The sequence below is a fragment of the Brachyistius frenatus genome, unplaced genomic scaffold (assembly GCF_029030835.1).
Source record: "Brachyistius frenatus isolate BFR_SWC_R1_liver_20210118 unplaced genomic scaffold, ASM2903083v1 Contig_397, whole genome shotgun sequence".
NCBI lineage: Eukaryota > Metazoa > Chordata > Actinopteri > Embiotocidae > Brachyistius > Brachyistius frenatus.
Window position 1 is genome coordinate 181598 of NW_027210996.1, and position 14483 is coordinate 196080.

The following is a 14483-nucleotide window of genomic DNA, read 5'->3' on the forward strand; positions in this document are numbered from 1 at the left end:
ATGATCCATAGTTAAAGTTAATGTTGCAACTTGACTGCGGGACGTATAAATGTCAAGTTAATGTGGTTATAAATCAGCATTTTGTTTGCTAGCTTCCCAAAGTGGCCCAAAAAAACATTGAACCGCAACTTTAAGAAAATGCAACAAAAAAAAAGCACAATAAAATACAGAAAACGTTCAATAAATGCAAACAAAGCAAATATTATAAAGTAAAACAAAATAATCTGATTAGATACAGACAGATTCATCCTGATTAAAAAGTTAATATAAGTGAGAAGTAGCTTAAAAACGGCCTCAAATGGTGATTTAGTTCTGTTTCTCCAATAAATTAAACGTCTGAAAATGTTGTCACTTTATCACAGTACAGTATTACAGTACTAGTATTGCGTGAAGTATAAGTATAATCAACGGGTTTGTATTAATGGCTTTAATTACTTCCTCTTTTTGTGCTTCGTCGCTTCACCTGCGTCACGTGACCTTCTTCTTGCACCCTGGTCATACTTGCGTGTACTTTTCACGCCCAGGGCGAGGCAAAGCGTGACACTGACACGGTATCCTGTGCCGGGCTGGACTGACGGCTGCTTTGACGGGTCCACATATGAAACAGCTGTTTAGTTTAGTGTGCGTAGTAAAGAAAACAGCTGTTACGTCTTTCATGTGCTGAACAACCAACAACAACACAGCGACTTCCATTTCAGTCCAGCTGCGAACGAGAAATCGTTCGTCCTGGGACTACGTGTGTGTGTGTGTGTGTGTGTGTGTGTGTGTGTGTGTGTGTGTGTGTGTGTGTGTGTGTGTGTGTGTGTGTGTGTGTGTGTGTGTGTGTGTGTGTGTGTGTTTAGGGTGGATGCCTTGACTCCCCCTGCTGTGTTTGATAAAAGTCTCCGTTAGCCTCGGAGGTCGCAGACACTATTCAAACGGGGGGAAACTCATCAGTCACCTCGGTGACAGAAACCCGCAGCGTTCACAGAGATTTATTAAAACAGGTTGTGTAACTGTGAGCAGCGAGAGCGACGGACAAACCTAAAAATCAATGAATGTCTCGTCATCTTTTCACACACATAAAACTCGACTATCAGGCTTTGCTAATATCTCGTCCGAAGAGCGTATTTGAACTTAACCGTAGTTTTAATTGTGTCCCTTTTTACCTAATTGACCTTTTGCTAAACCCCTCCACTGAAGCATGGGGCTCTAATAAGAGTAATACTCATAATCCTAAGAGCTGGGAGGGCGGTGTGTCCTGTTTTTTTTCTTCCTAAAACCAACAACAGAACAGAAAATGTGAAAAGAGGAAATTAAAGTGCAGCTGATTCATTGTCGTTGGACTTCTAACTTACAATTGTGATTTGAACAGAAAATACCACCTAAGCATGTCCATCCTGTCAAAAGGTGTGTAAAGAAGTTGTTCACATAAAAGAAGCTTATTCAGCTGACTTTGGGTGGAGATCAGCTATGTGAATAAATGTTACGAAACATGAGTAGTAGAAGTATCTAGTTGTTGTTTTTTACATCCATTCGAAATCAAAGAGGTGTGCTGTGCCGTAATAAAAAAAACTTGACCGTCAAGTAAAGAAGGGGGCGGGGCTTCACTGATGAACAGTCTTATGTTGCACACTTGCTTATGATTCCCACCTGTCGCTCCTTCCTCATGATGCTCAGTTTGATTTTGCCTCGTATATTTACATCTTTCAAGCTGAAATAACTCAATGTCTTTCATTTTGTGCTTCTCTCTCTTTTTTTGTTTTTCTTTTTTTTGCCACGCATCCACTTCCTCTCTGATTCCTCCTCTGTGCTGCCAATCTTTTTCTCTTTTTGATGCCTGCCTCCGCTCTGTCCACTAACACCTCTCGTTGTGAGTGATTAATGTCGCCGCTTCGAGCTGTCGTTTTTGTCGTAAGCTGCTGTCGTTTGGTCTCGTTGATTGACATGTTGCCGCCGGTGTTGTTGTTGTGCTTCTCCTTGCAGACGGTCTGGTTTGATCTGCACCAGAGGCTAACAGACACAGATGGCACCACCAGCGCAGTAAGTAGACGAAGCACTTAACTGAATCAGCGTTTATACAAGATGACCCCGCAGCACACGGCCTCGGGGTCCCGCATCGCTTACTGCTGCTGATAACCCAGAAACCACCGCTGGAAAAACTCGGGCCTCCAAAAATATGCTCGGACCAAAAATAATCACAATTTCCGTGTCCAACTCACGGACATGATTTATGAAATATGTCCCAGGAAATGTGTGTGTTTTGTTTTGTTGTCTCGACGGACATAATTTATACATGCTGAGTATTCTCCGGAAGAGTTCATAAGAGTCTCACGCTATCTTGGGATATCCAACACCCACAGAGAACGTAAGAAGCTTATCAGCAATCCGAGCAACACGTGCAGCATTTTTGGAAGTGTGTGATCCGTGATAGCGATCAGCAATTCACGTCGGAAAAAAACGCCGTAAGCAGTCTTTTGTTTTGTTTCGTTTTTTCAGGCCGTAGGTTTGGATTGAAACGTATATCAAAAACATTTGCAGTCGCAGAAGCTCAAATATTCGACACCGTTTTCCAGATATGATTCTAACCGAGGAATCGTAACGTGTGCGCCTGCAGTGAAGTTTAGATAAGACAACAATAAAAAAAAAGTCAAAAGCTACATGGAGGTTCGAATGCCTGGAAAAAGCCAAAAGCGATCTGTCTGATCGAAATGTGGATTTATTGTGGTCTCGTGTAATACATGGAGCTACATGAGATGTGAAAAGCTTCCTGCTGTAAGAAGAACTCGGGTGTCTGTTATATATGTTGGAAAGTGGTTTAAGATTGTTTACTTCACTGCATTGATTCTCACATGTAAAACTGCCGCTGGTATGAAGTTACAGTTTAAATTACAGCAGAACAAGAAACAAATGAAGAAGAAAAAAAATCTCTTCCTGCAGTTTATTTATACATGAAAAATCCCTCGGCACCTGTCGGACCCGTTCAACTTTTATCGGGAATCACGAAATACAACTCTACAGCGACAGAAATATACATAAACATTCTTGTCATCGGAATTAAAAAGCCGTGTCAACTTAGTTTTGATTTATAAATCTCAGTCGTTGGAACAATCACAAGCCTCATGCTCACTCTCAGGATTAGCCATGAATAGAGTAAGATATATTCATATTTCTTCCTGCTCTGACCTGACCAACACTCACAAAAGCATTTTGCTACTCAGGTGTTGATTTTGACCAAGCAAGGAAACCTTGGAGCTCCGACTCACGAGGGTTATAGCTTCTCCTTGCACGTCATGGTGCTGCGCACAGTTCGCGCACAACAGGAACAGTCTCTGAATTTTTTTTGCCTCATTTCAGCCTGCTAGCCTAAATCCATTTTTTTGTCTTATCCATATTGATTTTTGAAAGTGTGGACCTGCAACCCAGGTCCTAACCACATTTGGAAGTGGTTTAAAATGTGATTGCAATCGGATTTCTACAGATGCATATCAGTCCAGACGCCACGCTGGCTCAGATTTATTGATAACGTAATTTTCAGACAGAGTGAGCAAAATCTTTGCCACCGCTAGCAGAGCTATCAGAGAGCGGAGGGTTTGGCGCTGTGGAGGACAACGAGGAATAACAGTCCGTGGACAGAAGCTGGAATAAATTGTCTGCTGCCACTTAAATCTTCTGTCCTGGAAACAATTCTGATTCATCAGCACCAACGTAGCTGCACGTATGTCGTTACCACAGCAACCAATGCAATGTTGGTCTCTGCAGTTGTAGTTGCTGTGCATCTTCTTTTTTTTTTTTTTATCTCTCTTTACATCTCTTTAATTCTCTTCCTAGCCTCCTGTATGTGTCTCTCACATATTTCTGACATGTTGCTGGTGAATCTTGGGGAGCCCCTGATCCTTTGGGCCGCTGCGCCTAAGAGTTTACTAGTAATAGGAAAACCACGTGTACACTGGACTGAGTGCATACTTTCCCACTGCACATTGGTAAACAAAAACAAAAAAAGTTTTTTTTTTCTTTATGCATATCTGAAAGTTAAACACCAGATCATCTTCTGTCTGCAGGAGACCAGTGTCATAATCACCTTCTGCACTTTTACCCACAGCGGTCGAGCTACTTATGGCTCCCCATTAGCGGTTGGGAAGCTGTGAGAGCCCTCAGTGATTTGCCCTGTTGTCATGACCACAGACACAAAAAAAAGGTTTAATATAAAAGACTCCTCGCACGCAACGAGAGGGAGAAGTTTCACGTTCTGGTTTGGCTTTAAAATGCATCTCCAAGAAACAAACTTAAAACCCTGAACATGGTGCCGTTACGTAACGACGTGAAGACAAAGAGCAGGAACAAGTATGCAAATTTTCATGGAGGAACGAGTGAAAATTTGAAAGAAATAAAGGCGTAGTGACTCTGGATGCAGTCGCGAAGAAAACCATCTCCCTAAAACACTCCGAGGCAATTAGAGGAGTAGCTAGTGGTAATTACTTTGCAATCCAGGGTCCGTTTGGCTGTTAGATGGCCTGCTTTACAGAACAAAATAAACACTATCCAGTGGGGACATTTTTAATTTTTTTGCCTTTTGAGGTAACTGTATTTGTACATTCATACAGACTGCGACTGCCGCAGTTCCCATGGTGATGTAGCACGAGCTTCGTCTCGGTTTCACCTAATGGTGTCGAGTTGATGCACCAAAACAGCGAATCCAATTAAAAGTGAAAACTCGCATCGTTCCAAAGCTACGTTTTAGTTTTCGTCTTTTTAAGCCTTTTAATTTTTGTTATTTTCATCGTAAGCACACAAGTATTCATTTCAACGTGTTGTAATGGAAAAGTTCGTTTACATCACAAAAACAAACATGATCTGACTTAACTCCAGACTTTTTCAGTCGACTAGATGTCCTGAGTTTTAATCTTCACATCTTTAGTTGTTACTGTGTTCAGATACGCTTTTATCTACGACCTTTTTTCACTTGCACTTAAACTTGTCTTTCGTAAAGGCACTCATCTCTTTACAAAGCGCAATTACAGTGACGTCTTTTCGCAGATATCAAGAGAAATTCTTGATCTTGATATTTCCAAAGATTGTGTTTTGAGCGAGAGACTTATTCACGCTGTAAACTTACTTCATCTGGTGACGAAGCTAGTCACTGATTGTGTAGCTGCTCTGTGCTTTGCTCTCTAATGACTGTGCGTAGCTGTAGTAGACTGATGATCTGCTAGCTTTACTTACAGAGTTTGCGCTGCACCTTTTTCACTTACTTTTCTGAAAGGAGTTCCACAGAATTTTTTTACTCTCCTGTAAAATCCTGTTTGTTACCATCGCGTCTAATCTCAAAGCGCCACACACGTTCTACTGCCGTTCATGGTGGCTGTCAAAACAGCTTTTATGCGCATTACCGCCCTCCTCTGGAGGCAGAAACACATTATGACCAGGTGTTGGTAAAAACAAGAAAAACATTTTGTTTAGATATACGATAGTTGGAGAAACTATTTAGTTTTTTGGGGTTTTATTGTGTTTTTTTTTTTAAATCCTGACTCATCCCTAATATTAATCGCTGATCAAACCAAGTATTCTATGTGCACAACACAGCGTCAACATGGGAAACGATCGGAAAGAAAGGAGTAGGAATCTTAATGTCCCCAAATATAGTAACACAATTTGAAAAAAATTATTCCCTCAACAGTGTGTTTGTCAATTACATATTTTACATACATACATAAACATTGAGCATTAAAAAAGCAGCCGCCGCAATGTACAAAAAAAATACTAAAGTAAAACAGCACAACTGCGTATCTTCTTTCTAATATATCATTTTTTTTTTCTGCCTGTCACGTCCTTCTGTTATAAATCAGTACAGATCATAAATATGCTCCATCCACCAGACATATTCTATTTCCTCCAGTTATTTGCATCCTCTCTTGTACGGAGACACGCTTCACTAATTACACACTAGCCGTTGCAGGCTGATGATAAATGTTCATAATAAATATGTCCTGTAGTTCCTAAACTCGAACAAAGATGTGACACAGGTAATAAAAGCAAAACAGCAAGAAATATCCCTTCATTCTTTCCCTTTATCTCACCCTCTCACCCTCCAGCTGAGTGCAGCGTCACCTTTGGAGTGTTTTCGGTCCTCAGTAACAATCCTCTCCTTCCTCCGAACACACATTTCTTTCTAGCGGAAGGTCACGCTCCGCATCACTTTTACATGATTTCACCGCCTCTATCGCCTCTGACTTTCCACTATCCACCAGGGGAAAGACTCATATGTGATTACCCATCATCTCCTCTCCCCTTTCAGTCCGCCTGTCAAAGCAATCATCCGTCCTCTCCGCGCAAAGACACCTCGCAAAATGACTGAGTCGCATGACCTCACGGGGTCGGATCGTAATAAGATCCTACTGTACGCTGCACGAGAGATGCAGAGATAGTTGGGTTTTTTTTTAACGCAGTCGTGGAGCTGCATTTTACCTGTAGTGGACACTTGTGAGCGGCGAGTAGGTGCCGACAATGATTTGTGTCATGTGAAGGAGGTAAATCAATCACAGGCTCTGTATCCTCGCCGAGTCTTTTTGATCCCTGAGAGGCACGTCAGGAAAGAGAGGGGAAGCAATAAAAGTGGATGAAGCCGGGGCCGAGAGAATACAAGATACGAGGAGAAAGTATCAAAGGTGTGAGCGGCATATGCAGGCAGATTATTGAGTAATAAAAGAAAGATAATAGAAAACGAGGACGGGGACTGAGAAAAGAAGAGAGGCCACGGGGACGCGAGTCTGGTTCTGTTTTTACAAAGGGATGTTTTGATGTTTTTTCAATCTCCACAGTACTAATTTGTCATTCTTTTACCTCTCCTCCCCTCCCTCCCTTCTTTCATTGTTGCATGCAGGGTCCTTGAACTGCTATGTTTATCCAAATGAAGGACATAATTAACCAGAAGGCTCTCAGCAAAGAGCACAAACCGACGCTCAACTATTTTCCGTCTTGTAAAAGCCGCAGCCTTTGAATTATTGACCGTCTTCTAGGTTTGATTTTCATAGAAAGAAGATATCGTGGGGATGGAGGGAAGTTTCACGGCTGACGTGGATCATTTAGACTGCCCACCAACACAGCCATGCTATTTTCTTAGATTTCTGATCCAACCAAAATTAAGAAGTTTCACCAGAAGGAGGACATTAGACTGTCCAACAGTTATTAAGACATTTTTTTCAAAATCACAAATGTATATTTAATTATGGAAAAGTTGGGGGATAACCAACGCTATTACGATTCATCCTCTGGGAGCCGCAAATGTCTGTACACATTGTTGGGCTAATTTACAACTAGTTGTTTCACTAGATAAGTATAAGCTGAATTTACTGTAAATCATTTTACGGGATGCGATGAAAACGTTCTTAGACTGTTCCTCTTGTGAACAAACGGAGCGCAGCACAGTAATGTGCTTGGAGGAGGAGCAAGCATTGATTTCCATGAGTAAATATTCCAAGTTACGTAGCTTGATCAACATCAGAACCTGAGTAAGAGGCACTTTTGTGACCACTGGTATGTGTGAATGTGCGATTTCACCGCGGACCTGAAACTCGAGAAACATAAAGTTTTGTGTCAAACTTTTTGGGAACATAAAAGAAGTCACATGAAGTCAAATCCAGTTAGTAGGTGAGGTTGGGAGCTTCACCTCTTATTGCACCCACAGTTCAGGTGGTTTTGCAGCGAATGTTTTTCCTCCTCCGACGCCTCAGAAGGTCCCAGTGGAACTCGGTGTTGACAGTCTGACTCTGGGGGACGAATTCACGGTGACGTCACTCAGAAACACGTCGCCCGGCTCGTCGCTTCATCGCCGTAGACTTTCTGAAGCGTTTCAAGGGTCTCTGTTGACCGTTTCCAGAGTTTGAACCCAAAATCGGATGTTTCTCTGCTCCAGTTTCAGGTCCAATGGTGAAATCCCAAATGTTCCCGTACCAGCGGTCACGTTAACGTCTGGAGCTCAGCTGCTGATGTTGATCAAGAGACGAAACTCTGAATAGTTCCTCATTAAGGTTACAGCTTCCTCCGGGTCCGTGTGCATCACTGTGCTGCGCTGCATTCAAGTGCAACGGGAGCAAACATGGACGTTTTTGATTGCACCTTCTAAGTTGGTTCAACTCAAAAATGTAAATTCCTTGAACTTATATTTATGATTATATTTTGAGTTATCTTGAAAAAGTAAAAACTACTGAGTAAACTGAACTTTCTCAAAAATTAATTTAATGTCGTATAAGATGTTTAATTAATAGACAAGTTTGCTTTCAGTTTACATTCCTCGGATTTACTTGAAATTAATGAGAAAAAGATGAGTTGAGCCCACAAAATTTCTTATACGCTGTTTGAGTGTTCATCCTCTGGGAACCATGTATATATCTGAGCAAGATTTCATGGTAATCCATCCGGGAGTTTTTTGAATATTTCAGTTTGGACCAAAGAGACGCTTCGACTGACATTTCCACCAATAGACCTGTGGCTGTATTTTTCTGCCCCACTTTCTGTAATACGTTCGGAACCAAGAAAAAAGGTCATTCTAATTGCTTTCCGAATTAATTGGCTTAAAATTACAGGAGGAGAAGTGACAAGCCAGTATTTAAAAATAAATCAGAGGGCTGAAAAAAATTGCCGAGAAGGGAGAAAGTGAAAGGTAGAAGAATAGAATCGGGGGAAAGGAAAGACGCGAGCTGAGAAAGCGGCGTCATACTGTGTGATTAACATGGATGGCTTAAATATATAATGTGGGCTCCAATACGACGTAGATAAATGGAACAGACAGGAGGTTAGAGGAGAAAGTCGAGTTCACGGAGGGACATTGCGGACGCTGAAAAGACCGTTATAAAAAATAAATCAGGGTGTTATAAATATGGATATTATGAAGCAGTCACGTACTCCTGCTCAGATGGAGTCTTTGAATTAACCATAATTGTGAAACACCAGCAGCGCTGACTCAGACCTGGTGTGAAATAGGTCTTACCTTCATACAGCTAATACGTGTCAGATAGTGCTTTGTTTCTCCAACTGTGCATTTTCTTCAGCAGAGGATGTTCCTTCCCGTGATGTCAAACTGTAATACAATAATCAGTCTATTCAGATTCTTTTATGTTCTGTTATATGTGCAAAGACACTAAAGATCTTATTATTATATCCCATAAACATTCAATTTCCACTCGCGTATCAAAAGTTATAAATAAAAGATGCCTTTTTTTTTGTTCTCAACCGCTGTATCGACTCTAATAGTTGGACATTTTGGGAAATACGTTTATGTAACGCTGCAAGAAAGAAAATGAACGGAATTAATTGTACGTCTGCCAAGAAAACGATAAACCTAATCACACCTAAACACACTCTTTATAACAGTATATGTTATATCACAGCTCACATAAAACCAGCGAATATTTGTTTTTTTAACCTTTGTTAGACATAAAATGTTAAACTATAGAGGTGTTGACACAGGAGAAACCTAGCTAGCTGGTTCTGTCCAAAGCTGACAAAGAAATCTGCCAATAGGCCACTCCCCTCCCCCAGGTCGCTAATTAGTCGTCCTTTCAGAGTGGGCGAACGAGAGTTTCCAGACTATAATCACGGTAGAGATGGAAGCTACAGGGCTCGTAGGACCCACTGAGCACTCGGGCACAGAGAGAAGATGCAAACTCAGCCAGTAACTTCCTTCTGCGAGGCGAACTGCTGCACCGCCACGTCGCCCGCAAATGAGCATATTTCCCCAAAATGTCAAACTCTTTATTTCAATATCCGCCATTGTGTCACTAAATGGATTTTTTTTTTTTTTGTCCTGCATTCCCTCAGACCTCTCACACAGCCACGCTCAGAAAGAGACTATTTTACTATTTTATATTTAATTGTGTCTATTTAGGGTTTTACACTAATCTTAATTGCAGTTCTATGTTGAATTAAAAGAGTTGGAGAGTCTTACATGTGGCTTTTCTGAAGCCTGCAGACGCGCTCCAGCGAAGCGGTTGATTTTAAGCCGCTTTGCGCTGCAGCGCGTCGGTGGCAAAGGTGTTTGTGTGAAGAGTGGCTCCTCGCATTCAGTTTAACCTCATTCAACATCCCACTAATCTGACTCCCGCTTCCAAAAACATCAGGTGACCGCTGTTCTGCTTTTCAGGAAGCAGCACGTGATGGTTCACGTATATTTTAGCTGTTCAATTGAGCTTGTGGTTTGATCGCCCCCAACTCGCAAAGATTTCCCTCTGAAAATATGCAAGCCTTTCTCGCAGCGGCGGTTTTATGAATAAAAGTTGCACTAAGAAGCGATATACTGTTAAAAGTACCGTACAAAGTGTTATAAATATTAACATTTTTGAAGGTTATATCAAAGAGTGAAAAAAAAAAAAATGTGAGAAACCAAAAGCAGTATTAAACTTCTATAAAGTATTGTTTGTGCATCCCAAGTCTGTCTATCTTTTTTCCTTTGTGCCACAGAGCTCTATTGTTGCACCTGGCGTCTTTATTACAAAGAACGTGTGCGTGGTACACTGCAAAAATTGACTTGTAGGACTTACTGACTAAAATCCTCATAAACATTGGCGTTAATACTTGTTGAGTAAGTTTTACTGTTGTAAAATCAAATACAAGTAAAATGTATTTCACACTCGTCTTAATAACATTCATGAAAACATAAAGTAAATGTTACTTAATCCTATTTAAGTTACATTTATTTGAACTTTTCAAGTAAAGTCAATTAATTTTTTTTATAGACAGGAATGTCGCTGTAAAATATATTACGTTAATCTTACTATACACTGTTATTTTAGCATTTACTTCTATCACAAATTACACAATACAATATGGATGAAACTTTAAACATTAAACACCAACAGTGTAACCGGGAACGGCAGCCTTTATTTTGAAATCTCAGCAGCTTTAATGATTAATTTTCAGTTGGTCCAACATACAGCATCCAGGCAGCATTTACTGTAAATTCCTGTTAATCCGCAACTGACAATTGTCCAAGATTTATTCCTGTCTGAATAATGTTTGCTAAAAAACTTGTTTCAGGAAATGACCAAGCTGTTTTTAAAATGTGGAAACTTTCTATGTGAGGCATTTTTAAAAGATTTATTCGAATCGGGTCGGAGAGCCTGACGAGATGGAAAAATATGGAATAACAGCAGCCTCGTCGAAGCTTCTTCTTCTTTTCAGCTGCCGTCCAGTTTGTTTACATTCATAGAAACGTCTCAGGATTAATCTTGTAGTAGTTAACTGGAACTAGAAGAGAGCTACCGACGGGGATTGGGTGTACATTTTTTATTCACGCTGCATGAACAGCCCATAGAAATGCTTTAAGAACAACCCGTCACGTATGAGACTCGTCAAACTCAGTCACGTCTGACAGGTCTGTTGGTTTCGGAGAGTTGTTTTTTTGTGTTTTTTTTTACGAGATCTGGATGTTTCACCGTCTCCGGTCTTGGCGTGCGAACGGCCCCCGAATCCCCTGGTGGCTGTTTGTGTTCTTGGCACCGGAGATTTTCTCTGTAAATTCAATAACGGCTCCTGCGTGCATTAATCAACCTCGACCCGCACTGCCGTTGCCTCTCACTGTTTGTCCTCCTTCCCCCCCCCTCTTCCCCCTCCCCCCCTCCTCTCCCTCCTCCCCCCTCCTCCCCCTCCACCTACTTCATCTCCACTGCAATACAATTTAGTCCACTTAGCCTGCAAACCTGACAGCTTGCTCACTGTGGCTCCTCCTGTGTGTGTGTGTGTGTGTGTGTGTGTGTGTGTGTGTGTGTGTGTGTGTGTGTGTGTGTGTGTGTGTGTGTGTGTGTGTGTGTGTGTGTGTGTGTGTGTGTGTGTGTGTGTGGTCCGCTCTCTCCTTCACCTCCATATATTTTGACTTAGCCGTTATTGCCTCCCGTCTCTTCTTAATTGACTCCATTGACTGTTTTGTTGCAGGCTTTTATCCGACCGACTACTTACCGAACTGGACCGAAAGGCCTTGTTGTCGTCGTCGTTGTTCTCCAAACAAAGCCGTACTCTGTGTGCGTTTCTTTTTTTCATATTGGTGCCTCCGCACACAATAACTTACTTTATGATCCATATTTAATTATTTACAATCCTCAAAACAGAGTAAACCGAGAAATAAAGCGAAAGCAGTGGGTCGCCTATTGAACAGCTAACAAGGTTGAATGCAGAAGTTTTCGGTAAAAGCAAGCAGAAGGTCAGCGAGAATAAAAGCAAGCAACAAAACAAGAGAAAATACCCGAAGGAGGAGGAGGAGGAGGAGGAGGAAGAAAAAACCTTCGGGATCAAAGCCGTGAGACGCGCGTTTACACACCTGCACACACAGTACGGTGTCAGCTGTTTTTTTATGTTGCAGTCAATGCCGTTGCCTTCGTTCGTGAGCGGAGCAGTTTCACCGACATGGAGGGCTCAGTGAGCCTGAATCACCGTGTCAGTGCAACTAAGTGATGCTGATGGACAACAGAGGTTGAGAGAGAGAGGTAATTAAAGAAAAGAGTCACATGTAGATCCAGAGTAACAGGAAGTGATAGGTAGGTAGGTAGGTAGGTAGGTAGGTAGGTAGGTAGGTAGGTAGGTAGGTAGGTAGGTAGGTAGGTACTTTATTAATCCCCAAGGGGAAATGATAGATGGAGGTGATGTTGGTCTCCATTGAAACAAGTTGCAGATGAAGTAAATACAAGTTAAGGCTATTCTAGAGTGCCAGAATTAATATTTGCTTTGTTTTTGCATGTATTTAAAGCAAAAAAAAATATGAGTCCAGGCCACAGACGTGTTCGTAGCCTTCGGGTCTGACAAATGAGGCCGATGCAATACCAGCGAGTGCCACTAGAGGTTGTCTCCAAAAAGCCTCCAGCTCCATAGACTCCCATTCAACTTCTCTCATCAAATCCAAAGTGAATAAAATGTGTCCATCAGTTATCTCGGTGTTGTTAGCTAAAGTCACTCCTTCTTCTTAGTTTTCTGGAGGTCCATCTGAAAATAATCCCTCATTCATTAGAAAAGAAGATTCAAGAAGACCTGTTTTTGGGGGCGTGTCTGTTTGATTGACAGGCCTGTGGTGCAGTCAGGTGACAGCTATCGGTGGCTTTCATCAGGTTTTCACTCAGATCAGTCAATCCTTTTCATTAGTCTTCTGGCTGTTCATCTGAAAATAATCCCGTTATTATTTAGATATTAGGCCTCAAAAAGATGTTTGTTATTATACATTCATGCAGACAGTATTATGTTAAAAGGCTGATCTGCCGATCCCATTTCTGCGCAGAGTGCAGCGAGAGAACGCTGGTCTGAGGTCAGTTCATCACTATTAGCAGAAAGACAAGCAAAGACGGTCTGCCTCAGGAAAAAGGGAAGATGAATCCAAGAGATGCATCCAGAGAAGTCCCACGGAGACGCAACACATCCCGCCGAGATGTAAACACTGATTAAAGGAATAATTGGGGAGACGGATGGAAACCGAAGAAGCAGAATTTCGTTTGATGCTCGGAGGAATTCATAAAATTATTCCTTCAGCAAATCATTCTATTTTTAATTTAAAGAACATCTCGGTTGTTATTCCTCGTGATAATCGCCACCTGGAGGTCATTAACTGAGGTACAACGAGCTTTGCATAACGAACGATCGAATACAGTCCGAGAGAATACAGAGTGAGCAAAAGAAAGAGGCTTTCCCAAAGAGAGATACCCCCGATGAATAAATGTAGGACGAGGAGGAGCCGGTATGAGAGAGAGAGAAAGAAAGAAAGAAAGAAAGAAAGAGAGAGAGACGGGCAGCTTCAGAGGGAGTCGGTGTTTATCAGCGGTGAGACGGATCAAATAAAAAAAGACCAAGTGAAGGCGGAAAGGAATTTGTCCTTGGAAATATTTCAGCTGGTGTTGCGTGAGCGAAGGTGTTAGCTCAGTAAAAAGTCATGTTTTAACAGTGTAAAAGCGGATGGTTTTTTTCTCGTCTCATAACTGGGACAATTTTATATGCAGGTGAGTAATCCGGGGTCTGTAATTGCTCTGTAAATAGCAGCGCGTCTAAAGAGATGTGTTGTTGTTTTAAACAGGCGACATGTGAACGAGCAGGCCGGCGCTCCCGCCGCGCGTTTTCCAATATTATGAAAAACCCGAAGTGCTCATCACAGACCATTCAGCCATTCAGCAGGCGAGGCGGCCGTTTAAAAGCGCCGCAAGCATCTCGGAGATTTCATTTTAAATCCCCACCATGGCGTCTCACTCTCCTTCAGTGGGTTTTGTGTCTTCGTGTCTTTGGTCGTAAAAAAAACAAAACCAAACCCACACAGAGACAGCGGGATAGCTATCACTCCTCAAGTTATGTTTTCATATTCATATCGGTGAACCCACAGAATTACCAACGACCTTTTCAGCTCCCCCTCACCTGTACGGACGTTTATTTAGCATCTTTCAGCTACTTGTTTTGGTCTTTTTCTGACCTGAAACATTACTCTTAACTTATTCCACAAGTAATTCTAGCAACAAAATCAATCTGCTATACCCGACGTCCTCAGC

At 41.8% G+C, this 14483-nt stretch overlaps 1 protein-coding gene across 3 annotated transcripts in view; it reads left to right on the forward strand.

Annotated features, from left to right (window-relative positions):
* necab2 (N-terminal EF-hand calcium binding protein 2) overlaps positions 1-14483 on the forward strand; it is a 97374-nt gene that overhangs the window by 60739 nt on the left and 22152 nt on the right. The window contains exon 9 of one of the 3 annotated variants that reach the window (XM_069724825.1): positions 1966-2022. The exons of 1 other annotated variant lie outside the window; for it this stretch is intronic. In XM_069724825.1, the coding sequence (XP_069580926.1) occupies positions 1966-2022 (57 nt within the window). The remainder of the gene's footprint in view (positions 1-1965; positions 2023-14483) is intronic. One more of the 3 variants, XM_069724826.1, reaches the window with a different exon arrangement.